At 41.4% G+C, this 27,273-nt stretch overlaps 1 protein-coding gene across 8 annotated transcripts in view; it reads left to right on the top strand.

Moving 5' to 3' along the window:
* col14a1b (collagen, type XIV, alpha 1b) overlaps positions 1–27,273 on the top strand; it is a 161,878-nt gene that overhangs the window by 78,852 nt on the left and 55,753 nt on the right. For all 8 annotated transcript variants that reach the window (XR_003271026.1, XM_026156695.1, XM_026156694.1 and 5 more), the window contains 9 exons: positions 1,702–1,841; positions 2,058–2,184; positions 2,275–2,414; positions 3,293–3,425; positions 3,633–3,677; positions 4,885–5,030; positions 12,289–12,418; positions 20,119–20,241; positions 21,223–21,372. Coding sequence is in view for 7 of the 8 variants with exons in the window: in XM_026156695.1 (XP_026012480.1) it covers positions 1,702–1,841; positions 2,058–2,184; positions 2,275–2,414; positions 3,293–3,425; positions 3,633–3,677; positions 4,885–5,030; positions 12,289–12,418; positions 20,119–20,241; positions 21,223–21,372 (1,134 nt within the window). In the remaining variant the exon portion in view is untranslated. The remainder of the gene's footprint in view (positions 1–1,701; positions 1,842–2,057; positions 2,185–2,274; positions 2,415–3,292; positions 3,426–3,632; positions 3,678–4,884; positions 5,031–12,288; positions 12,419–20,118; positions 20,242–21,222; positions 21,373–27,273) is intronic.

The following is a 27,273-nucleotide window of genomic DNA, read 5'->3' as shown; positions in this document are numbered from 1 at the left end:
AACGCTGGACAAAAGTTAACGTGAGGGTTCCTGATGGTCAGGGACAAATGCAATCGCATGGCAGGATGCTGTAAACGGACCAAACTTCAGTCAGGAGAACAACTGAGATAATCCATCCACAATACGAGGTTAGTCATTATTATACTGCAACAACATGGGAATAGAGCAGCTGCAAGAGAATTCAGCATTAATGAATCAATGGTAGGGAAGTGGAGGAAGCGCAGGTTTTGGCTTTCCCCATATTCCAAAAGTGCTTCATCTCTTTGCCATTACTGCCGCCCGCAAAATTTGCAGATGATATTGTTTGCAGCCGCTGCAATGCTTTCAACCAAAACAGGCACCATCAACATGCTATTGCGGTAGAGCTGTATAGTCAAAATCTCTACTGTTGGCCAAATTTATACCGTTTCTACCGCCCACCCCTAGGTTCCACCTTTCACTGCCTGATCTGGAACCCCTAATTAAATTAAAGGAGCACACTTTTCCTGTATTGGTGATCTGCTTAATGAAACTTCATCAGAGCTGTTATAATAATGTTGAAAGCTCTGATTGGCTGAGCTGTCAGTTAAAACAACACTAGAGTTATGTAGGTGTTGAGCAAAGCTGCCAGCTGCAGTGACACCCCTGAGCTGTAGCGTCATCTATATGGTTCTTGTAATACTTTATATGGAAACGTTTGGAAACTTTAGCGACTTACCTGTTGTTAAACTTTTTTAATTTGCTTTTTGCTCATTGCTGTTGTGACCCTGGGATACCCCGCTGCAGTATCTCACTCCCTTCAGCCCACTCTGGATTTCTCTCTGTCTGCTGCTTTGTTTTTAATCTGACCCTCGGTATAATTGAGGTGAAGCACTGGTGGGTACAATCAGAATTATTTTTCTTTTCTTTTGAAGAAAACAGATCAGTGATTCTAAATGTAAAAGTTCCAAAGCTCAGAGAGAATCAGATTCTACGGCAGAATTTTTAAAGTGAGGGCAGGGGGGGATTTTTTTTAGACCTCCGAGACGGCGAGAAGAAATGAGAAAGAGAGGACGTTTAGGCAGAGCCTGAGGGAGTGCGGTGATGTAATGAGCTTCTGTCCACTTTATAATTAAAAGTAGTGGAGTCCAATAACCCTTGTACAAACCCCCATGAGTGCGAGTGTGAATTAGACAGACCTGCTGTTATCAGGGGTCACGATTTCAGGCCCCTCATGAAGGCTCGGCTGTGTTTGCGTGTCCATGTATCTGCTGTTGATAAAGAACATAAAGCTATTTTGTTCTTTCGTTCTTTCTTCGTCTTTTTGCGATGTATACGTTCAGTTTGAAAAATATTCCATTTCCGAGGCCACACACGCTTTCTTAGTGTTGGATTATAACTATGCTAATATGAGCAACTGGGAAGTTTATATGATTTAAAGTTTTGGAACATTTTCTGAAAGGCACATTTAATAAAGTAGTATGGAGGAACAAAGCTGCCAGTCTCCCAAAGTCAATGCAGGAACGCCAAGTTAAAAAATAAATAAATTAGTGAAGGTAAATAAACAGGTTAATTCATTGGTATACAAATAAAGCATAATAATATTGCATTATCTGTCCAGTAGTCATACTGATTAATATATATTTTGGCTGAATCCATCCTCCATAGGGAGAGGAATTTATAGTCAGTTCACAGCCGTTTCTTTCCAGATGTTGTGTTTATGGTTTGCTTTCTGTCCCTCAGTACCGCTGATCCCAGCGAGGAACCTTCGTTTCTCTGAGGTGGATCACAGCTCTGCCCGAATCACATGGGACTCCGCCTCCAGGAAGGTTAGAGGGTACCGCATCATGTACGTCAAAACCAATGGAGTCCAGACCAATGAGGTGAGGGAACTCTGGAGGACACAGGTCATCAGGCTAGCCCAAACTTGTCAGAGAGGAAGTAGTAACGTGTCGTTCCTCGATGAAGTTTAACAATTCCAGCAGAGCCTGATCATTGGTCCAGCATCTGTGCACTGTCCGTGCTGCTAATTCCAACATGACAAACAAACCGAGTCGCTTAGGAACAAATGTCATTGTGTTTTGGTCCTGTGTCTTCAGGTGGATGTTGGCCGTGTGACAGCCTGGCTGCTGAAAAACCTGACATCACTGACGGAGTACACTGTCGGTGTGTTTGCCGTCTATGATGAAGGACAAGCTGAGGTTGTGACAGACAGCTTCACCACAAGTAAGAAACTAACATCATTGTAAATAGAGATTGTTACATTCAAAAGTGTTTCTGAAATGGTTTCAACCAGAATTGTTGGTGTTTGTTTAGAAACTGTCCCAGACCCAGTGGACCTGAGGAGCAGTGACATCTCCACGAACAGCTTCAGGGTGTCCTGGGCTCACCCGGCGTCTGATGTGGTGCTTTATCGACTCACCTGGACACCCACCGACGGAGAAGAGAGCAGTGAGGTGTTCACGTGTTTCTTATACGCTTATATGTGTATTTTAAGCTTAGAAGATGAAAGAAAGTCACCTGGAAATCTTATGATTTCTGAAGTGTCATCTCTCAGGATGGAAAACGCTCATTCTTTTAAGTAATTCAGTCCTTAATGACCATTAAAACTCTCTTTATAAAGTTTTAGACTGCTCAATGCTTAAATTAAACACATGTTGGCAGTGTTTCATGTGGCCAAATGGCAGTTTCTACTCTCAGCTCTGTGTAATGTTACAGAGGGAATATCCTTATATGATCATATCACACGAAGCTGACTGTGAGCACAGAAGACTGAACCACCTTCTGTTCTTCTCAAAGGACGATGGATAAATGTCTTCATCCAGGCAGTGGACAGACTGAGAGGCTGCACCAAACTCCTCAGTCTGACTGTCGCAGAAATAAGGATTATTTTTCATCACCTCCATAAAAATATGGAGCTAGAAATGAGCAGATCGGATCCTTTGAAACACTAACGAGCACTAACGAACGAAGCTGCTCCTGCCAGCACAGTCAGGTTTAATAACTGTGTGCTGACTTTGTCGCAGTCATTGTTGACTGGCAGCGTCTTTGAACCTGATAAGCACCAATCAAATGATTTCATTAAGATATGAGAAGAAGTGCACGTGACAGCAGATAAAAGCCAACTTTGTCACTCCAGTGAGTCTCTGAGAGATAATGTGGGCGTCACCGGCCTTTGTATGTCTTCTGATCTTTGTCTTAACTGATGGTGACTTTGCTTTTATGTACTCTGCAGAAAGAGGTTTTATCAGGAAACTCTTAGAATGAAACATTTTGGAACATCTTTTTCTGTCACCTGTCTGTCTAAAGCAGATTTGTTGTCCTGCTGTTTCAGGTTTTGGTGAATGGGAATATCAACACGTACCTGATAAAGGAACTCACCCCCTCGACAGAGTACGAAGTCCTCCTGGCCGCCATTTACGGGAATGAGCTGGAGAGTGATGAGGTGATCCTCGTGGAGTCCACCGGTAAATTTATTGTTACAAAACCTCAGATTTCTTCACGCTTTCATGTTTGTTGTGTTTATTAATGAGACTGTTTGTCGTCTTTCTGTTATTATTCTCTGATTTTATTCTGTAAACCGCTCAGAGGAATCAGACATCAAAGGATCCTTTAAACTTTCTGAATTAATGGATCAGTCGCATCAGTGACATGTTTCTGCATTTGATTTTCAGCTGAAAAAACAACCACCATTGCCACGACAACCACCACCGTAGCAGGTAATTAATCCCGGGATGAATTTGGATCTTTTTTTCTCTTCTCTCCATCGTCTGTGTTTTACTTCATCCTTCATCAACTCTGTCATCCTAAGACTTTCATTTCTCACTTGGCTTCTTTTCCACCAACGTGTTGCTGAGGTTTAATGTAACGAAACGCACTGAAGCAGCGTTTGTGGTCCTGTGCTGATGAAGAACATGGGTAATAGATGCCTTTGAACTGTTGGTGTGTTTTTATCAGCTCTAACTTGCATGAAACGAGGGATCTTCATCAATCAGCAGCCCTGTAAGTGCATGTGGAACTGCAGACTAACGAGTGCTCATGGGAATTCTTTAGGCAACAGAAATCTTCCAGGATCTGTCGAATAATGACTCAGAATTTCCAGAAACTCTGGCAGTTTTCATTTCTCCACGCAGTACGTGTGCCTGAAGATCAATGTTTTTTTTTTTACTGTAGTAACCAATTAGCTTTTAAATGTGAAACACATATTTTCCATGAATTTGAAATTTTCCAGACTAAATAAGAAAAACCACACTGTTACCTGTGGGTGCAGTTTGGATCCAGTGCAGTTACTCAGTATCGATTATTTAGTCAGATTGACAGAGTAAAGCTGCAGATATGAAGTAAATGTCTGGTTCTTTCTAGCCTGGCACAGGACAGAGACACGTAAATGCAAACCAGCCGAAGTCGTCTCAGTTTGGATTTCGGGAAGCAAGAAATCTCGACAGGATGGAGAGCAGTTATTGTCTTTTAGAAATCAGAGAAATAAAGAAAAAAGATAAAGATCATAATATTAGGACTCATGTCAGAACACTCTTTGTGGTTTTGTGTTGAAATGGCAGCACTGGGAAAAAAGTTTCCAAAAATTCGAGCGTGTAAGTGACGCTATAAATGCTGATGTTATAAGATCAAAATTCTGAAACGGTAAATCAGATAAGAAGTTTGCTCCTCCTGTTTCACTGATAGCGTCTGTAAACCTGTTTCTATATTATCAGAGGGAGGGTGCGTTGTTCCGATATGTTCTCCGAAGGAACGTTTCGATATTCCGAAGACACTGATGTGATATGAAAATCTGAGCAAATTAAATGCCAGAATGATGACATTTTGATACCATCGCTTTCTGTGATAGGCTGTGACAGCTTCACGCTTCACTGAGTTAATCTTTGAGTCACTGATCTGCAGCCAGAGTTTCTCTGTCCAACCCTTCAGCTCCTCGGTACGGGGTGAGAAGCATGAAGATCGATGAAGAAACTACGTTCAGCATGCGGGTGTCCTGGCAGCCCGTCGACCCCAGAAATGCTCGACATTATCGACTGAGCTACATCAGTGCGAGGGGAGACCGAGCAGCAGAGACAGTAAGACAGAGAGAGACACTTCATTTCATAATAATTACCTCCAGGTCTGATGCTCATTTGAACGGTCTTCAGCAATGCCTGCTTTTCATTCCCAGCATCAACACTCAGCAACACTATCTTAGCCTATAGAAGCCGCACATTAATAAAGTCAACAAACAATCAGCCCCAGCACACAAACACCACCTAAAAACAACAGGGAACTGACAGCGATGTGTTTTCCATGCTGATAGAGCCTTCCCCTCTCATTTAAAATAAATGGAAATCCCTTGTGGCAGCCATCACGACCACATCACCAATTTGCAGAAGTTTAATTTGCAGAACATTTCCAGCCGTAAACTTTACTAAGTCACGTTTGTGTGATTTCTTTGAATACTCTTCAAATTTTATGCTCTGAAAGTCAAACTCCTACAAATTCATACAATGGAACAGACAAAAGAGCATCAGTCTTCAACAGGAGGAGGGTGGGAGATTATTGATGAAGACAATGGCAGGCCCTCAGATTAGAAGTCCTCCTTGGAGAGAAAGTCAGTGCTACTGAAGTTGATGGCAGGCCTTCAGAGTCTAGTTAAGGGGCAGAGACGAGAGCAGGAAGAGGATAATGATGATGAAAACAGTGGCAGGCCTTCAAAGAGTTTTTCTTTTTTTTCAGTGAGGTAGAGAGAGCCTGGCAGCTTCTGCAGTAATGAGCAGAGAGAGAAGGCTTTTATAGAAAACAACACTCGTGCAAAAATATGCCACAGGCGTGCGTGACAATACATCAATAATGGGGTACAATCGTGGCCCCGCGTGCCGAAAATGTCCAAAGGGAGCCAAATATTATTTTTAATAACGAAATATGAAAGTTCGCTCACAGGTTCTGGCTCCGGGTCTCTACCTTAACCCCGGAAACTGTGACTTTTATTGCCAGAACTTGCTTTCATGCCTACAAAGTGACTCATGCAACCCGTCAGGATGTTGGACCAACACTGAGCACAGGCTCAAAATCCCAGCTTGGTTTTTGTCCAGTTCCACTTAAATGGCAATTTAATCAAAGGGGGAAAAGGGCATTGATGCTTTCTGCACTCCTGCCACACAGGAAGGACGCAGGAGCTGGATGGTGCAAAAAAACCTCTCGACACTGTGATTTTACCAACAACACGTGCATGTGGGAAACCTGAATGTGGAATATTCCAGGGGAGGGGGTGTGCTTTAAAAGATAGTTGTCCTCGGTAATCAGGGTCAAACTTCACGGTTCCTGCTCAACTAAGACGTCTGTCTGGTTCTCGGTGATGAGGAGAGTTTTGACTAAAAGTCCCCGTTAGAAGGCAGACATGTCATGTTTACAGTGTGATTAGTTTTCATGATAAAAGCTGCTTTGAATCCTAATTAAAGACAAACTCCCAGATTTCCTGTCTTTAAACTCTGCTCACACACACACACACCTTTACATGCATCACAAACACTTTTTTCTTTTTCATGCTCTCATTGTTTTCTTTCACATTTGTGCAAATCACATTTATTCTGTAATAATTGTCTCTTTGGTGTTAATAAATGTAGAGCATGGCTTCCAAGGTTCTTTGTAATCCTAAGTGGTCGGGTGTTCCCTTTGCCAGGTTAACGCGTGTCAAATATCTCCAGAACCGTCTCATCTTCCTGTGACTTTTGACTTCACTGGTGTGTGTTGTTGTGTGCTGGTTGTGCTGCCACCGCACCAGAGGCCCACTCTGGACACAGGTCCCGCTTCAGCCTTTTCATCCTGACAATAAAGAGCCACCAGCTGCTCGCACCGGCGGCTTGTTAAATGAGATCTCTTATCAAAGCACGAACAGCTGTGGCCTCTGTTTGGCAATCCGGTCAGGTTATGAATCACCAAGTGCTGTGCTCAATAGCTACTATTTAGATGTCTATCTGCTGTGGGGGGAGAAAAAAACACCTGCTTTGTTCAAAGTTTCACTCTGTGGTTCTCGGCTGCCAAAGCAGGGCAACGCGCCACCGAAGGAGCGCGTCTCATTCACGTGTTATTGATATGTGGCTCATCCCACTTCATCTTCACTGGTGGAATCTTGTCCTAAAGAGCTAACGTGTAGTCAGCATGTTAGATCTGCAGCAGCAACAAATCATATTATATGTAATTAAATTGTGGACATTAGTGGTTTTGTAACACGATTACAGAACGCTCTGCATCACAGGAACACGCAGCAAAGAAAAGCCAGAAATCAGACTTCCTTGGCCTTTTTGCAACTTTTGAATTATTTACATTATTTAATTATCGAGTGGTTATGTCTTAGTTTTTGTCCTGTTCTTCTCTGGCTGATAGAAATATCTGCATTTCCATTGTTATCGTCAAATTTTGACCTCCTGGGCAGAAGCATGAAGCCAGCACAGAGGTATTAAGAAGCCAGCTGTCCTTCAGACGGACTCCACAAGTCAGTCTGTCCCCAGTGCCTCCCACATCAAAATGCCCAATTTCCTGACACGGGGAACTGTAGGCAATCAGAGCTCGCCTCCTCTGACTGAAGCCACTGAGTCTGTTGGTGCCTTATGAAGCTTTTTTCATCTGACAAACACTGTGTGGCCTGCTGTCAGATACAGACATCAGGGAGTGAAATGCTAGCGTGTTATTAGTCTGTTACTTAGCTGTAATTAGCAGGTATGATTGTGTTTGTGGTGCACCTGTGCAGTCTGACGGGAACATTTCCAATCCGGACTTTTTGGGTTACAACCTCTAACCTGGTCTGGTTCTTTCTTGCTAGACTTGTACTAGAAAATTAATGCACGAATAAATGAAACATTTCTCAGTGCTTAGGTCTCTACAAGCTTATGAATCTAGAAGTTAATGGTTCGGTTCATTCAGATGGCTGTGTCACTGCCGTACCAGATGATGGTGTCTACACCGTAGCCATGGCGTGACTCAACTCTGAAGCCATCTGTCCACAGGCAGCTGTGATGCTCAACTCATTGAAGCTCCATTATTTCCCTGTGCCGCTTCATTCAGCGTCCAATAAACCAAAGCTGCCGGGCATCAAGAGCAATTCCACCGTGTGCAGGGTTCTGGCTCTCGCTGCTCGGGAGCAGATTCTTGTTCCAGGAGGTTAAAAACTGGGGATTAAAAAGTTTAAGGGATCTTTTTCTTAAAAAACTGTAACTGTCTGTGTGTGACACTCACAGCTATTAGAAAATAATCAATAAATACAGTGTTTTGCACTAAAGCTTTAATTTCTGATCTTTGAGCCATGTCTCAATTGCCGGTTTTAGCTAATGGAAGCCATTTAGGTTTAAGCACCATAAGTGTGGTTTCATGAGGGAGAAATCCAAACTGTGATCTTTGGCATCATTCAGCAGAAATGTCTGTCCCCTAACTGCTCATTTAGTGTGTCTGATCCACTTCCAGTTCTCTATCTATTTGTTTTTTGTTAATGTTAGGTCTGTTTCTGATATTTAACAGTAAGTGTCTCTCCAAAGTCACAAATCCTGGAGGATTTGTGACTTTGGAGAGAAAAAAAAAAAAAAAAGAAAAATTTTATATTATATATATATATATATATATATATATATATATATATATATATATATATATATATATATATATATATATATATAATATATAATTTTTTTTTTTTTTTTTTTTTTTTTCTCCAAAGTCACAAATCCTCCAGGATTTGTGCGTCCAGCAGCTACCAGCTGTCAATAAACTGAAGGCTTCTTATGACTTGACCTGAGCTCAAAGTCCTCATCTAAGATTAAAGGTGTTTCTTCTTTAACATCGTCAGTGATGTCGACCACTACTGCAAAGCTAGGCATGTTAACACCAGAGTTTATGAGCATTTTTCCCCAAGTGGCCACTAAAGGAACTGCAGGTATGGATAGTTTTTTTTCTCAGCTTCAGTTTTCAGCCCCTGGAGGTTCCCGCTTGGTTGGCAACATAAGGGATGCGTCCCCACTTGGATCTAGGGCGACTATTTGGATTTATCATAAAAATGATTTAAACAAGATTACTGACAGTTCAACATTATTCATTAGTTTTGTCACACTGACTGGCTGTGGTGTGTTTATGTATTTATTAGGGGTGCAACACGCTGACAGCACTAGTGGGAACACAACGAATATGACTGCACGTTTACTCCGACATCATCCTCGTGCAAAGACAAGTGGAAGCAGACAAAAACACATGCTACAAATTTTACCCGAGTCATTTAGACAGCCGTTAGCACATGATTCTCCTTATGGGGACCTGATATGTTTAATATGCTGCTGAGAATATAGCCCAGAAGAAGCGTATAGTAGAGCTTTTATTTTGAAAGAGCCATTTCTCTGTAATAAACTCTCTTTTCCAAAGATGAGGGATTTCTCCATCAGATAGATGAATTTATTTTTATTACTTTGTTGTTTCAGCAACATTACATTTAAAAACTGTACTTTTGAGTTAAAATATATATTTATAATTTTAATAAATGACAAATTAAAAAGGCATGAACATTTTTTTGTATCGAAAAAATATCGAACTGTGAATTTTGTGTATTGTTGCAGCCCTAGTATTTATGTATTTATATTTTGGTTTTAGGTCAATAATTGTTCTGTAATCTCAATATTGACCAAAATATTCTTCGTAGTAGTCTTTCTGATTTTTTTTGTTGGTTCCAGTTGTTCTGGTCTGAAGTCTTGTTTCTGCTTTGGCGTTTTGTCTGTACAGCTCTTCTTGTGTCATCGCACTCTGACTCTGTCAGCTGTGTGTTTGACTGTCTACCCTGCAGTTTACCTTTAAGCCTGGTTGTTCCAGCGAAGGTGGATCAAACTTAATATTCCAGACCTGCGTGGAGCCTCTGTCAAAACAAGATTGTGTTTCTGGATCACATAAATACTTTATGAGACCGCGTTTGCATTTACAAAGAGGTTGGAGTAAAAAAGGGAGTGCAGCTGGAGGTGGTTTATTCCAACTGTGTGACACTGTGACAGTTTAGAGACTTGCTGCCTTTTTCATCAGACTGGGCTGAAATTGATTTGTTAAGGCCCACAGTGCTGCTCTGACTGACACGTATAAGAATTTCTTTCTGTTTTTTTAGAAAGTGGAAGTTTTGCGAATGGAGTCGGGCCAGACTCTACATGCTCAGAATGCAAACTGGCCCAGCAGACAGACAGCAGAGAGAGCTCAACCTTTAAAGATTTCTCCTACGCACAATACAACAATAGCTCTGGTTACCTGGAGCGAGATGAGCTCTGTGTTCAATCATATGTAAAATACAAACATTTCCCTTCACAGAGCCACTTAGAGCATTCACAGCATGCTTTATGCAGATCAAATAACAGACGAGTGTTTCTTAACTGTATCATAAGGCTCGGCTGATATAATATGTTCAGTTTACTGAGAGAAGATTTGGCTTCTTTCTAACCAATAGAATGTGAGGAGCCACTTGAATTTGTCAAGATTTTCTTTTATTATGTTGCCACAACCAGACGACGCCATCCTTTTCAGTTTGCTCCAATTGGATTTTGTTGGAAATTACTGTCATCATACATAAAATATATATATGTGTATCATAGAGTTTAATAACAGAAGGGGGAAGAGTGTGGAAGAGAAGGTGATACTTTAAGATGAGCGGAGGGGAAATGAGCCAGAGGTTTTGGAGAATAAAAACAAAGAGAGCTCCACTGGGTTTCGGATTCAAAGAACAAAAATAAATAATATAAGTCACCATATAAGTATAATTTATGAACAGCAGATGTGGTGAGACAAACAACAGCAGAGAAATCGAGAGAAGCAGAGATGAAGAGCGAGGAAAGATGTCCACGGGGTAAAGAAGGAGATTAGATTGTCTTCAGTGTGAGATCATCAGTTTTAATAAAAGACTAAGCTCGCCCACAGGTGAGGAGGACACCTGGACACAATTAACCTCTGCAGCACTTTGAAACCTCGCAGTCCACTGCAGCCACTCTCCCTCCTTCACCTCTATTAAAAAGGCTAATGCTATTTTTTTGCTAGCTCGTGCTTTAGAAATCTTAATTCTCTTTGTTAACTCATTTTTAAATCCGCCCTTGTTAGACTCTAAATCCATGGCTCAGAGGAAGCCAACACATGAGACAGGAGTTCAAAGAATGGAAAATAAAAAATGATAATAAAATATTAACAATAAAAAATACACAAAGCACAAAAAAGGGAGACGGGAGTCAGAGAGACCAACAAACCCAGCGGTGAGCTGTTGGACTGAAGATCAAGCGAAAAAGAAACAAAAACTGGTTTGATTTTAATTAAAAAAAACAAATGAATTTGATTTAATTTTAAACACATATGACCTGCTAATGTAAACACAGTAAAGTTATAATGAAATTAGTCAATTACAGTTAAAAAGTCTCCCATGGAAACTTGTTCCTGTCACAAAACCTGCAACATTATCATTTGACCTTCAGATCAGACTTTGAAGGAGAGGTCAGAGGTCAAATGTGACATGATCATTTAAATCTATATGGTACTTCCTAAATGTTGACAATAAACACAACATGTTATGTCAGTTTTCGACCATTAAATCTTCAGGTTGACCTTGATGACCTCAGTGGACGAAGCTGTGATGAATTGTTAACGCGGCTCCTCGACGTCCCTGCAGCGTTTTATCATAATTCATTCAAAAGTTTTCAGAGTGCGTTTAAAGACTGAATGCAGATACAGAAATGCTACCAAAAACATCAACAAACAGAGGGAAGAATGCAGAATGCTTGAAGACGTTCTCAGTCGCAGTCTGTCACCTCGATCATGCTGTGAAGGAAGAGGGAGGGTAATGAGAATGATCAAAGAAACAATCATTTAGACGCAAACGTATCTCTGCATGTGGACACAAATTATAATCAAATCACTGAAGACATGCACAAGTTTTTTGGGTTTGCAGAAACATCATTTTCCTATTTTTTTTTTTTTTAAAGCAAACTCGAGGTCCTGTTAAATCGAGAAACCTCGGCAGCCACGTTATCCTGCTGTTACATCTGATCTACATGAAGTGATCCTGCAGTGAGCGTATGTGGTGCAACATGATTAAGAAGCAGCTACAAAAGTCCACACGTTTAATATTACAAAGCAAAACTGGACGATGAGCTGTGGAAACTATCGAGATTAGAAACAAGAAAACGTCAGAGTGCAGTTTCTCTGTTTGACTGGCAGCTGAACTTTGGGAGGTGAAATGTCACATCAGTGCAGAGAGACTGAGGATGGGGAAATGTCTAAATGTTAAAGTCAAACATTAACGGCTTTGCTTGTCTTTCAAAACTGTCCTGACTGGTCTTTCTGTGCTTACAGAGAACAGTGCCCACTGGTCAGAACAGCCTGGTTCTGCAGCCTCTGCTGTCAGACACAGAGTACAAAGTCTCCATCACTCCTGTTTACCCCGAGGGAGACGGACCGGCAGCCGCCGCGACGGGACGGACGCGTGAGTCATATTGATGCTGAGTTCGCTTGACTTTTGTTTCTTTCACTTTCTTTTCTTCACTCTCTGCTCTTTTTAAGTCGTCTGCAGTATCGTGTTTTATCATTAACCTGTGATCAGGACCTCAGAGCAGAGCTGGAGTTCCACTTGACACCAACTTATCTGCTGTCTAACACAAGCATACAAATTAGACCAGGAAACAGCGATACAAGAAGAAAGACTTTTTTTGATGCATCTCTGCATCTCTACGCTGTTTACAGGATGGATGGTTTGGTTTACAGGAAGTCCTGCTCTAACGTTTGAGTCTGGAGAACAAATCCCAGCACATGCTCCTCCCCTCAGCCTGGCTCTGATCAGGTTTCTTCCTTCCCACTGTCACCAAGTGCTTGCTCATAGGGAATTGTTTGATTGTTGGGGTTTTCTCTGCACTGTTGTGGGGTCTTTGCTGTACAATATGAAGCACCGTGTGGTGACTGCTGTTGTGATTTGACTGTCAGTTTGAGACACAGACTTTTGAAGGACAGCAGCAAGTGGTCAGACGTGAAGAATAACCACACTGGAAAACAAATATGTAACCTAGAAGGGACAGAACATTGTGGAACCTCTTAATATCATTTAGCTCTTTGAGTGTTCAGTCAAAAAGAGCTGTATCATCATTATTATTGTTGTTATTATTAGAACCAGTCCATTTACCATTTTATTCTTTCTTTTTTATGCTTATTTATTCATTCAGCAAGTTATTTGTATCATATCTGATCTTCTAAGCCAGTTGTACTCACATTTGTTCAGCTTCTTGTGTCTAAAAATACTGGCATAGTGTAGAAAAAGAAGAAACACATGGAGGAGAAACTTCATGTTGTCCTCCCAGCTGACTGTAGGAGTAGTTTGTTATAGTTGGACAAATAACCCCGGCTGGGGTTTGAAAGTAGAGCTGAGAAGCTGCTGTGGATCAGAGTGCCACACTTGTGACCCTCCGACACTCTCTGGCATCTTTGCGCTCTGATCTCCGGCACAGTCCTGCTGCTGTAGACAGACTAAAGTATTATTGGATTTGTGCCGGGAAAATCTTGTCATGACAGAGCAGACAGGAAGAAGGATGAAAGTGAACAAAGGCAAGAACGGGATGAAGAAAGGTGAAGGTGCTTGTTTTCCACGATGATCTCTTCCCTGTTGATCTGATAGAGGTTGATTTCTACATTCAGTGGCAGTTTTCAGGATTCCTCTTTCACCCTCTGTTTATTTATCGTTATTATTCCTTTTTGTCCTCTTTGAAAAGTGGAAACATCTCAAGCGAAAACTAACAGAGAAATGCCCTCAAAATCTGTGGATGTTATGTTGTGACAGTGTTATGGTATGACAGTGGCAGGATATGCTTCGAATATTAAATGATTAAATATGTGAAGCTAAAGTGAATCCAGAGTAAAGGCAACAAAGCACGTGTTCGACTAGCCTGTGTCATCCTGACTTTAAAGTTTCTTTGCCACCACAGATTAAAAAGATGAGCTCTGCAGAAGACCGTCTGTCCTCACTGTGCCATCACGTTTTGTTGTTGTTGTTTTAGGACCTGGTTTCATTTTTAGTTTCTCTTTCTTTTGGTTGGTTATGTTTACATTTATCATGGTTTGGATAAAGATACATCATTTGAAGAATAGTCAGTAGTTGGGGTACGATGCCGTCTTTGGTGATGTATGAACAGCTCTCAGGATTATGTTGCTTCCTTCAAGTCGTGCTGTTGCTGCTCCTGGTGGCTCCTGGATCTCCAGTGTGGTGAATGTTGACCTCGTGCTCCAGTCTCCATTTAGCTCGGTCCCGACTCTCCAGTTTAATAACACAGAAGGCTTTTCACTGCGGGCCAGCAAAGCTGTTGCACACTTCAACAATGGCCAGGCTTTAAAAAATAAACGGCTCAGTGGTATAAATCACACAGAAAACAAAGAAGGACAGAAAATGTGTTGTCCTGTACATCTGCTGTCCATCTCAGCATGTTCTAATATTACACTAAGTTTCAGTATATAATGATTTAATTATGCCAACAGATAACTCATTGAAGAAAGCCATATGTATTCATAAAATCATAATCATACGTCTCTTTTAACAAACAATCAGTTCAGCATAATTCAAACCAAGTACATGAAGCAAAGTTTGGATCTGAAAGGCCAAAAAGATTCTGGGAGATAGAAAATCCTCCAATCCTGGAGGTGTTGAGGGTCAGCGAGGACCAGGAGACAGGCCAGAACAAAGCAGCGCTGTGGTTTGCAATTAAAAGATAGTGGAAATGTCAATGTCATGTTCACAACCACAAGGGTGCAAAAAAGTGAGCATTTTCAGGATCAAACGTGGAAACGACTTCACTGATTGGGAAAAGTTTGCTAATGGGACCCATAACGAGGTGCTGGTGTCTCGGGTGTTTGTGCCTCCTGAGAGGGAGAATCTGTTGTGGGTGAGTTGAGGATGAGAGATGCATTTCTGCCCACAGCGGCTGTCGCTTTCTTAAAGTCTCATTACTGTGAAACAAACACAACAATTTAAGCCGAGCAGCAAAGTGTTCGCCATTCATCTTGTTCAGGACGCTCAAGAAAATGTTGCCGGAAGCTGAATGATTGAGGGGGCGTTTTTCTTCCTGCCAACACGGGCAAAGAGAGGGTTCAATTATATTGTAAAGTTTAAATCACTGCACAAGATAAAACGTTGATTGATTTGATGAAATATGTAACAAGATAGAAAAGTCTCTGTCAGTGCTAGATTCAAAATACTGGAGCCGAACCTTTATTAGAAATTAGGTGTGCGCTTCCAGTTTTGCTTTTCGTTGCAACTTTGCCTTCATTAACAAGTATTTAGATGAAAAATAGGAAGGCGTACTTTCTCCCTAACCCAACCCCGGAGATCTCTGCAGCTCATTACACCTGAGACAGTTTCCCAGGAAGGAAAAGAGACGGCGGCCGCTCAGTGCTCAGCATCCATTTGCTTTACTGTGGAGCTGAAGACAGAAATATGCGGGAAGCATCTTTTCCTCTTTTGTTAAATATGACAGAGCGCCGCTGCGAGTGCAGCAGAGGCTAATGATTTTCTCTGCCGCCAAGTGCATTACAGAACAAACACTCCACTTTTAGCGTGGAGGAAACTCTAAATTTAAGTCGTTCATCTTTCCGCTCCGTCCCATCATGTCTCCCCCGTGCGACGCGTTACACACATTAGCAGACGCTAACGACGTTCTCCGCTTTTTAAGCGACGAGCCTGCGACACCCGCTGATGATGAATGGCTCCTGTTAGGTAGTGAGGGATGAGACGATCACCTGGGGAAGAATGACGGGGATTGCAGAGAGAGAGGAGGGGGGATGATTGCGTTTTTTAAGGTGGAGATAGATGATGTGACAAACGGCGCCCGTGTAATCTTGGGATTTGAACCTATGAGGGATGGGGCGAACGCCGAGGGAGGCATGACAGGGAATGCAGAGAGGATGATTGGGTTTTTAGCCCCAAACTGAAGATAGATAATGTGGCAGAAGAGGCAGATTAAGCTGCGTTTGATCCACTGAAGGATGGGCCAATCAGAGAGAGACGTGGGGGGTAATACAGAGAGGGCGGCGGGGAAACAAATATAATGTGATAGAAAAGTCACTACCAACTTGATGGCAAAGAGATTTAAGACCGAGAATTAGAAGATAATTGACTTTCATAGCCTCGGTGTGGAATATGTTGTGACGAGGAATGAATGAGGAATGAATTTAAGAGACAGCAGGGTGTTTTAATTTGTGCGATTTGGATTTTGAAGCAGCTTCGAATCTGTAAGAAGCACTAAAAAGCAAAGATTGTAAAGCAGCAGAATCACAGTCTGCAGTTCATTTTATTTGGAAAAATACCTTCAGACTAGAAGAGTCCTGCTTATCTTTTCAAACGAGGTGGTTTCAGGTCTTCTCATTAACAGAACATCACACAGTGTTGTTTTGTCAGAAGCTGCTGACATCACAGAGAAGCGGACGTGTTTACTGTGGCGGCGATGCGGCGGTCTAAGCATTCGCAGCCTGTTAAACATCAACGCTGGTGCAGGATGCCTGCACTGACTGAGCCTCCCACAGCAACTTAGCTGATTTCAAACACAGCCAGACAACAGTGTGTTTGTCAGGTGACGAGTAAAGTTGGTAATTCCAGCATGATTCTCTTTTTCTGTAACATCATTTAGTCAACAGTTGATGACCAGTCAGATAGAACCACGCTTTTAAAGATGACACCTTCAAAAGGTGCTTCATTTTGAACCAGTGCTGGTCCCTCGGTGCTTGTTACCCTTCCTGTTGGCTCGTGTGGCTGTTGGAGAAAAAGAAGCAGACAGTTACTCCTGTAGCACCGTGGACGAGTGGTTTCTCCAGAACGCTGCAGCCCACAGTCTGCATCACAGAGTTTGTCTCTCCTCAAAAAGATTAAGTCAGTGGCTCGTGACGCTGTTAGGAGCCATCTGTAAACATCTGGGTAGTTCAAGTAAACATGCATTTAAATTTGAAAAAATAACAACACTCAAGCAAAAATAGATGTTTTTAGTGCTTTAATATTTCGATTTACTTTGAAAAATGGGACAGAGTCAGGTTTATCCCCGTGTGACAGCCTGGAAACGTCTGGGAACCGAGGAGAGACGTTTCTGGACTGGAGAGGAATGTTGTCCCGTTGTTGGCTGATAGAAAATTCTAGTTCTTCAACATTTTAGAGTTGTGTTCATAAAAGTTTTTGTTTGATGCTCCAAATGTTTCAGTTGGGCATTGGCTTGCTGAGAAATGCAAAGTCTCCCCTGGATGTTGCTCTGAAACCCGAGCACGCCTTTCAGCACTGATGGTGCTTTTCCAGATGTTCAAGCTGCCACTTCCATAGACATCCATGTGTTCCTTTGCCATCAAACATGCAAACTTCAGAACAGAAATAAAGAGCTTTCCACTTTGTCCCAGTCCAAAAAGAAGGAGGTGGTGTTTCTGGGTCATGTTTCCATACAGCTTCTTCATGTGACCGAGCTTTAACCTGCAGTGATGCCGTGGTTTCCATGACAGAATCATGCCAGTTTGTAAAGGAGCCCCAAAGTCACGTAGACTGATTTTTGCTGTTTCCTGCAGACAGAGATTCCTTCAGATTCCAAAAACAGTTTCTTTACTCTCTCCGTCTCTCAGCTGTTTTTGAGATTTTCTGCTGTCATCCGATTAAAACTGATCTAATATTTAAAAATATTGTTGATCTCTGAGTTCTGTGTTGGAGGGTGAATCAAATATAGATTTATGAGATTTATACACGATTGCATTCTGCTTTTGCTGACTTTTCCACAGTTTTTTCAGAATTGGGTTTGTAATTAGATCATTTTCCTCGTTTTCTAACTGAGACTCAAGAATAACATTTTGCTGCTCAATTAAATTGTTGGCTGTTGTCTTGGAAGACTTAATGCTCTGCTGTGTAAAAATGCTTTAATTTCCCACAGGAACTAAAAAAGTGGGCAGCAGCTTGGGGACTTGATGTCATCTCAACAACTGTTAGATGATAGATGCACAGAGTACAATGGAGGAACCAGTACGACGTCTGCATGCAGAATTAGTACCTTAGATCCTCAGCACCCAAAAAAAGCATTTTTTTACTCTGAAAGTTTCATTAAATCTCCAGATTCTCATTACCCTCAGGCCTGAAGGGCGAAGACATAGTGGGAGGAAATGCAGACGGAGTTCAGAGGATGATGGTAATTTTCTCAGGACCAGGAAGGGCACAGTGAAAATAGATAATACGACCGAAGAGGCGGGTATAACAGAGGGATTTGAACATATGAGGGTGCAGCAGATACCGGCGGTGTGGGGGGAGTACGGCTTTCTTGCAGAGAGCATGATTAGCTTTTTAATGGTGAACGGCCGGGAAGGTGAAGAGGGAAAATGAGGCAGAAGAGCCGGCATAATTTGGAGGGTTCAGTTGCAGTAATGGTGAGACGGCTGCAGCTCAGGGAGAGTGATGGGAGGTTTTTAGCATTTCAAATGTGCAACTCAACAGCCAGCAGATTCACTCTGGGATTTCCACCCGAAAAGTCTCACAGCTTCCCATTAACCACGGCGATCTGGAATCTATCACGGCTGTGGGAGAGCAGAGGAGGCTGCACGGAGGTCATAAATGTATGTGAATGTACAGACGGCTCGAAAAGCACACGTTCCTCAAAGAAAGCACTTTATTTTAAGATTCGTATTATTCCATTCGGCCATTTCAAAGGACGTGTCCCAGCTGTCGAGCCAGTGATAAGTCCTCTGGTTTTAATATCACTCTGGCAGATTAATTCGACTGTACACTCTGTAACAGTGGGGAGACTTTACTTTTCTGCTGTGCCGACAGTTGAAATTTTATTAGGCGTTATCAAACTTTTAGGCCTTTTTTGACTCGTCATTATCTTCCTTTTGCCAACTCGGCGTCTGCCCTTGCAGTTCCTCTCTGTACTTCCTGTCTCATTATTAAAGCTCATACTAATCATTCTGTACTGAGGAATATATTCAGTACTTTTGCTTCTGCTGGATTTACCTTATTTCGATTTAAACTGTGGCTTCAGTTTGTTGGTATACAGCCGACTTCTCTTCTTTCCCTTTCATGTTTTTTCTCTGTTCTCTTTGTTAATGATTTTTCTGCTTCACCATCTTTCTCTCTCACTCTGCTTTTATAGTTTTTTCCCTGTTTTGACTCCAGACACTCACACATAAAATGCCCAAATATTTGCTTATATCGATATTTGTTCCTTAACCCTTTAAGACCTACCATTAAAACCAAGTCCGCCAGAGCTTATATTATATTTTCACATGCTGTGGAGCCATTTTTGGGAGCATTTCAAGTTGATATACATCAATACGACCATTATATTTTAATAATATGCATGCATTAAGTGCATAGTAATTACATAAATTGCAAAAAAGTACAATAAACTACAAAAAAATTTGAAAATCGTTTTTGTTTTTTTAACATATATTTCTAGTTAGAGAAATTTAAGAGGCTTATCCCTCAAAACTGTAAATACAAAAAAGTTGCACAAAATAGTTTCCCACCACAGGAAATTTATTTTAAGTGTCTTCATAGTTTTATTTTTGAAATACACCAATTTTTGTACACTGCAGGAAAAATGAAAATAAATATTATCATGCAAATTTGCAAAAAAAAACAGCATGTGCATCAAAATAAACTATTTCCAGCAGTGCAATATGAGTCCTCAGCATCCCAGAAACGACACAGGAAGTCATAAAGTCAAACATAACTTTTAAAAACACCAGTATAGGCTCATGAGGCGCTGATGGTAAAAAACTACATTTCCGCAAAATGACGTCACTTCCGGTTTCGGGCAGGTCATGCTGTCATGTGATAGTTCGCGCTGATGGACGTAGGAAGTGTTACAAACAGCTGATCGGATCGGCAAAGCGTGTTTCTGTAATATTATGTTTTTGTTGCTGCAAGCGCTTTTTATGTAGTTTTTGCAAAGCTATATGTGGAAGGAAACCGTGACTGAGGACAAGCTGATGGCATAAGATGCAAGTACAACTCCTCCGGTTTCATATGCAAAACAAATTATTGCGCTAGCTTACGTGGTTGCAGAGCTACCGGGATTTAAAAATAGTTACGCAAAATGGAGCGTGCTGCTCTGACCGGCTTTAAAGGGTTAATATTTGTTAACACTTTGCATACATATAATCTGTCTTTTCTCGTCCCTCTCTGCTTCTCAGTTCCTCTCTTAGCTCCCAGGAACCTGCGTGTCTCAGAGGAATGGTACAATCGCTTCAAGATCAGCTGGGATGTTCCACCGTCGCCCACAATGGGCTACAGGGTCATCTACCAGCCTCTAACTGGTAATTTAAACAATACCAATTATTTCTCCCTAATCTCTCTTTTAGCTCATTTCAAATATTACAGTTTAAGTCCCATCGAGTCCAGACAGTTTTAAGAAATGTTTGCAAACCATAATTCTATAATTTTGTCAATTTCATAAATATGTGGATAAAAACTAAAAGACAGAAATGCTGATGGATGGGGGCAGGCATGCTGAAGGAGTTTCTTACTGTAACAAACCACCAGGGATAAAAAATGTAATCCAGTGCTGAAATGCACATTTGAAACTGTCACTGACACTTAAAATGCCAAACTTTACCTCAGAGGAAGGATCAAAAAAGGATGTTGGTCTTACTTCCTCACCAACGCTGGAGGACTCGGACTGGTTTTTAGTACAATTACCCACACAGTGTACCGAATATGTTTGCAGTAAAATCCTTTAAATAGCTCCAAAACCACAACGTGGTCGAGAAACCGAGTTCAGTGACAGATGAGTGAAAGTGAAGGCAGACAGCTAACTGCAGCTGCTAGCATCTGAGCCGCACCACTAACCCAGTGTAAGGCTCGGAACAATTTAAAGTTTCACCCTCACGCACAGTCTTTGCATTCAGAGAAGAGACCCAAACGTTTTTTATAGAAGGCTGTTAGCATATTTTTCTGTTGTAAAGCTGAGATTTAAACTCAGCAGTCTGCGGGACTGATCTCAGGTGGAGTAAAATACCTGAGCTTTATTCAGCTGTTACCTGGTTCTCATCTCTTTTTTGTTGGGTTTTGTCAAAATAGGATTATGTTAGGAACAAATGAAAGTATCCCGGACCTGCTGCACTTCTCACAGCTGTCAGTTTTAACAGTATAGAGGAATGTGAGAGGAAAACTGATATTTTATGCTGCAGCTGAAGCTAATGATGACCTCTGAAGGTGCTCCTTTGTTCTCCTTCTGCTTCACTGACCGTCTACTCATCCTTGACGTGTCTCCTCCATTATCCCACCGCACCCTGCAGCCCCTGGACAAGCCCTGGAAACCTTTGTGGGGGAGGATGTGAACACCATGCTGATCGTTAACCTGCTGAGCGGTACCGAGTACAGCGTCAAGGTCATCGCCTCCTACTCGACCGGATCCAGCGAAGCCCTGACAGGAAGGGCCAAGACCTGTAAGTTCATCATTCATTCCTTTAATTCTATAGTCCCGGTCACACTGAATTAGATACAAATGTGCTGTTTAAGAGCGTCTCTGGAAGTTATTACTGTAACAACATAACTCGGGCCCTGTTCAAAGCAGCAAATAACATTAGAGAGCTTTGTGGCCTCCAGTTAAGCTCATTAAGTGTTTCCTCGGTTTAAACCGATGCTCTTCAGCAGTCGTACAACTTTTCTAATTTAATTTTTCAAACCAATATTTCAGTCACTGGAAACTGTTCATGGATCCTTCCAACAGTTTACAGTGTAATCTCTTTTTGTAATGGAGTTTGTCTCCATTTTTAATATCACGATATTTTGCAAAAAAACAATTGTTCTGAAAAACAAAGCAACACTTTTTATTTACTTCAAATCTGATTTCATCTCCATCTAATAAAACTACACCTGCAGATTGTATATATAATGTTTTTACCTGCAGCTTTATTTCATTGCCCCAAACAAATCTCTGCTTGTTGTATTTCGTCTTGAATGTTGCTTTCAACCTTTTTAAAGATTCATTTTTTGCTGACCTTCCTAAACTCCACCAGCTTTAATTAAGAACAGCTGCAGCCTCTTAGTTTATTTCATTTCAATTACAACAGGCAGTCAGACACTTCAGAGGTTGATTCCTAGATACCCGTGCGATGCTCTTAGCAGCAGTCGCAATCTAATTACAGGATATTGTCTTTAAAATTTTATTATGTTTGTCTTCACTGTAACTATAACCATGATTAAAAGAGTAGGATGAAGGAGTCTTCAGCTGTTGCCTCGTAGCATCTCAAATCCGTCTCTTTTTACTCTGTTATGGATTTATAGTGTTTTACTCTTTAGATGTAAAGTAAGAGGAGCCTCGTATTAACAGACGGGGTTTGTGTTTTCATTGAAATATTTATACCTGCACCTGTTTTGAGTGCAAATTTGGTTTTTTGTTAGTTGTAATCAGAGATGGGCAGTAACGCGTTACTGTAATCCGATTACTTTTTTCAAGTAACGAGTAAAGTAAGGGATTACTATTGCAAAAACGGTAATTAGATTACCGTTACTTTCCCGTAGGAACACTGCGTTACTGCGTTACTAAAACCATGATTTTTTTGCGAGAATGTCTCATGACAGTGACGTAAGCGAGTGCGCCGTTGGTGACAACAGCTGTGTGCAGATCAACAATGGATCACATATCGAGTGCAGAGAGAGTATGAGCGTGCAGTGTTTAAAGGGTGGAAGTACTGACCTTACTTTGAGTTTGATTCCATAAAAAGTGACAAAAACATTAGTGTCCGCTGTGCGTGGGAAGAAAACTTCTTTTTACAGCGAAAAAAACCCCTAAACTTCCAACAAGCACCGAGTAGCTACGACGTAATGGGAAACTCACAGAGAAACTCGCGGATTCTTCCACTGACCGCAGCACACCTACACCAGGGTAACCCTCCGCCTACCCCACTCCTGCTTTACAGGTGAAAATAGAGCAACAGGACCGCTGAGTCTTTGACTTTATTTATTTTCTGCTGTGTTTTACTTGCATCTATTTGAAAGACTGAGTGTAAACACAAAAAATATTTTATTTTATGAGCTGGAATGTGCAGAAAATAGGTTTAAATGTTAAACTAATTTCTTCCAGTCAGAGAATGTTGCAGATAATTAAATGTTTGCTTGATGCATAAAGTTAAAAGATTAAAACTAATAAAACAAGTTTTAAAAAGAGACTTTTCCATTTGATTACATTTTGTATGATGGATTATGCAGAAAAAGTAGAATTGGGCTGAAAGATCTATCGCTTTATCACCTCTTCAGGTTGTAAATCGTGTTTTTAAAAAATAACTAAGTAACTAAGTAACTAAGTAATTAATTACTTTTGGAAATAAGTAATCAGTAAAGTAACGGGATTACTTTTTGGGGGAATTAATCAGTAATTAGTTACTGATTACTTTTTTCAAGTAACTTGACCAACACTGGTTGTAATGCACTGATTTCATCAGTCCTTTCAAAGACATGTTAACTGTTTGAATGTTATATCCTATATGCTTTAATGAGGAAGAGCACTGCATCTTCCTCTTACCTAATTCTGCTTTACCTTTATAAAGTGTGATATTCTCTGTGGAGCTGCAGAAGGAGGGATATTCATGTGCGACTTGCTTTATTATTATTATTTTATCTGCAATCTTCATTTTAAATGACTTGTGAATGTGCTGAGAAGTGCATGCACTGCAGCACGTGCATTTTGGCAGCTGGTAGTGTAATTGCGACCATAAAAGCCATGAACATTAACACGCCACTCAGCTGCTTGTTAATGCAAACGTCCACGCAGCCAATCACATTGATGGTGCAGTTAGGGATGACGTGATGGAGAGATGACCTGCTGTTCAAACTGAGCGTCAGAATGAGGAAGGAATGACATTTAAGTGACTCTGAACATTTCGTTCTAGTTGGTGCCTCATGAGTTGGTCTGAGTATTTCAGAGGCTGCTGATTGGCTGGAACTGTCCTTCCCGTAACCATCTCCGGGGTTTTCAGAGGTCAGAGGAGTGAGTGCTTGAGCTGAAATGAAGGCGACAGTAACTTAAACCAGTGTTGCAACATATGCAGAAGAGCATCTCCAAATACACAACACATTGAACCTTGAAGCAGGTGGGCAGCAGCAAACAACACTGCGTGCCACACGCACATTTCTATTGCAACATTCAAATAGTACAATCAGAATCTGACACAAACATGAAAGCATGGATCCGCCTGCCTTGTGCAGGTTGTTCCTCATGGTGGTCTAAGGGTGTGGGGAATCGTTTAAACACTACACCTCTATGACCACAGTCTACCATCTTCACTGCACTCAAATGGCCTCTACAGTCACCAGATTTCAATTCAACAGAGCACTTTTGGGATGTAGTGTAATGGAAGATCCTCATCATGGATGTGCCGCAACAATCCTATGATGTCAGCTTGGACCGAAATCCCTGAGAAATGTTTCCCGCCCTGGTTAATGGTAGCAAGGCGTACCTGATGTAGAGTGTATTCCACCACTGTGGTGACTAGTCCCAGTTTAACAGGTGGTATTATAAGGAGAACCTAATTATTGTATAAATAAATGCACATGTAAATGCCATATTTGTCAGTATTGATGTTTAAGGGGATTTCATGAGCCGGTTATTTAATTTTATAATTGAGCTGAAAAACTCAGCACGTGGCCCCGCCCCTCCCTGAGCCTGGTTCTGCCGGAGGTTAAAAGGGAGTTTTTCCTTCCCACTGTGGCCAAAGTGCTTGCTCACAGGGGGTCATGTGATTGTATGTATTATTCTAGGGTCTACCATACAATAAATAGCCCCTTGAGGCGACTGTATAAATATTACTGAATTGAAAAGAACCAAATATTGCAAAAGCTATGATCGGCACTGACTGGATGTGTCAGACGATCATTATTATTTTTAACTTAAACAACTACTAAAGAAACACAAGAGTAACTGGTTTGTTTTAGCGTTGAAGTAAATGAACTTGACACAAATAACAAACCACTTTCATATTACCTGTGGCACTTTTTGAAAAAAGTCATTTGAAAGTCCAACCTTTTGCTCAATTTTGTATATATATATTTATTTTAATCAAATATGAGTTCAAAATCTATTTAAGAAAATAAAGATAAAAGCAACTATAAACTACAAAGTATATCTTTCCTGCACCGTGATGATTTCCCAATAGACCAGTACATCTTTGCTCTGCTTGTTCTTAATTGTTCTGTTGGCATTTTCTACCCAGGATCATTTATACACCTTGTTATTGGTTTTCTCGGCCCATTCTACCTCTTTGAGTACAAGTGAATAAACAATATCATCTAATCTAATCAGAGAGCAGTCAGACTCCTGCAGGCTCAATATCTTGATATCCATCTGACACCTTTAATGGCGACTCCACCTAATTACATCCCAGTGCTGGAATGAACTGTATGGATTTAAGTTATCTCACTTGTGATGTGGACACTTCCTGGGGCTCTGTGAGTGTGTGGCCTGGTTCAATCAATCACTTGCTTCTCAAGTACAATCATTAGAGTAGGAGCCTGGATTTTCCTCTCCTGCATGATAATTAATCACTTCAGTGCAGACTGGCCTATCGGTGAAATAGCCCTTTTTGAAAGGTCTCTGGTTTGATCTCCATGACAGCCAAAGCATCCAGTGAAAACTATGTGTCCTTTTGAAGTGTCCTTGAGCAGGACTCCGAACCTCTACCCTTTCATCCGCTCTCATTGCTCTCTGCGCGAGAGCTCTCGATACAAGTGTCAGCTAAATGCCCGAACACGCAGCTTTAAATGGAGCGTGTCACTTTGCATTGGAGCCACAGTTTCCGCTGCCTGCATGACAATTAAGCACTTCTTGGTTGACTTGAAGGACAAGTTTGGAAGGAAAATGAGGAAAGAAGAAGGGGATGAACTCTGACAAAGATGGAGAGATGGGTTGAGTCGAAAAGAGAGCAAGATGATGAGGCCAGTGGGATCCCAGGAGGTGAATGGAGCATCTGTCATATTGCTCACCAGCATGTTAATGAAGCCAATGGACCAGCAGAGCTTAGTGGGCTGATGTGTCAATGTCACGCAGAGGACGAGTATCATGGTCGTTGTGGCAAAAAGAAGAATGACACTCCAGGTTATCTGCTTACACTCGTATACCTAAAGGTTTATGAAAGAAATACCCCAGAAAAAATGTTGTATATGGCCTTTAATGCTTATTGCAAGGATGCAGCGAAAGGTTACTTGTTGTGAAATACTCAAAATTTAAGTTTTAAGTTCAAGAATTTCAAAAGTAAAGCAGTGATTTAGAAGTAAAGCATGAAACAATCAAAGCATGTTGAAAGCCACAGAGTGGCCATACTCCGGACACATGAGGGATCACTGAGGTTGTCCTTCCCTCCTGGATCGGCTGGAGCTTTCTTTAGGTGCCTTCACAGGTTTGACAAATGTCCAGCTGGGATAACCACAGTTACTCAGCAACGTCTTGCTCTCCTGCTTCCCTGGCCGCTGTGTCTGTGGGGATGGTGTTCGATCTGTATTGTAGCGTCCTGATGGCGCCCAGTTTGTGCTCCAGTGGATGTAGGTTTACGGTACGCATCAGCTTTTAAATGTCCCCCACTACTGATGGAAATCTCACAGTCTAAGAAGGCTAACCTGCCACTTTTCATATCCTCCCTGATGAATTTGATGTGTCGGTCCACTGAGTTAATGTGATCCCTGAATTTTGGTCGTCCTGAGATTTGATTTTCACCCACATACCTGAACCAATGACTCAGTGGGGTTCCACTGTTTCCATGTAGAAGTTGGCCACAATGGGTGAAACTGGGGAACTCATGGCACATCCACCCACCCACCCGTCCACCATCTCATAGTTATTCTTGTCACACAAATTGTTTTTGTGCTCTAATCAGCTGTTCAAGCCTTTTCACAGTGAAATCGAATCTTACTTTAATGAATTTACATCAAATATCAATCTACTGGTAACAATCTGAGCGACTCGATATTAAGGGAACAACCAGAAACATTATGACCGAAGCTTCCTGCACATACAGATTGTGTGGCATTTAGAAAAGTGCAGCTGTTTGGAGACGGGCTCTCTCTGCGAAACAGAGCCTGAGAAACTGACATATTTTGCATCTTAAAAGATACTAATTAGTAAAATAAAGCTGATGACCTAATCGTTAATGTTTCCATGTCTCATGAATGTTGCGCATTAGATACTTTTTCCATTGCAGTGGGAGCACGTTGGGCAGGCTAACGTAGCTCTTTATATCTAACTCTTTACAGGTGATCCTGCATCCTTTGTTAGGATATGTCTCCAGTGCTCGGTTTGCTTGAACATATCTGTGAGCAGCATGTATGTGCAGAATATAAGTTTCCTGAAGAGCCTC

Source organism: Astatotilapia calliptera, chromosome 22 (assembly GCF_900246225.1).
Source record: "Astatotilapia calliptera chromosome 22, fAstCal1.2, whole genome shotgun sequence".
NCBI classification, from domain to species: domain Eukaryota; kingdom Metazoa; phylum Chordata; class Actinopteri; order Cichliformes; family Cichlidae; genus Astatotilapia; species Astatotilapia calliptera.
The sequence above is the reverse complement of the archived record's forward strand: the minus strand, read 5'-3'. Positions and strand labels throughout refer to the sequence as shown.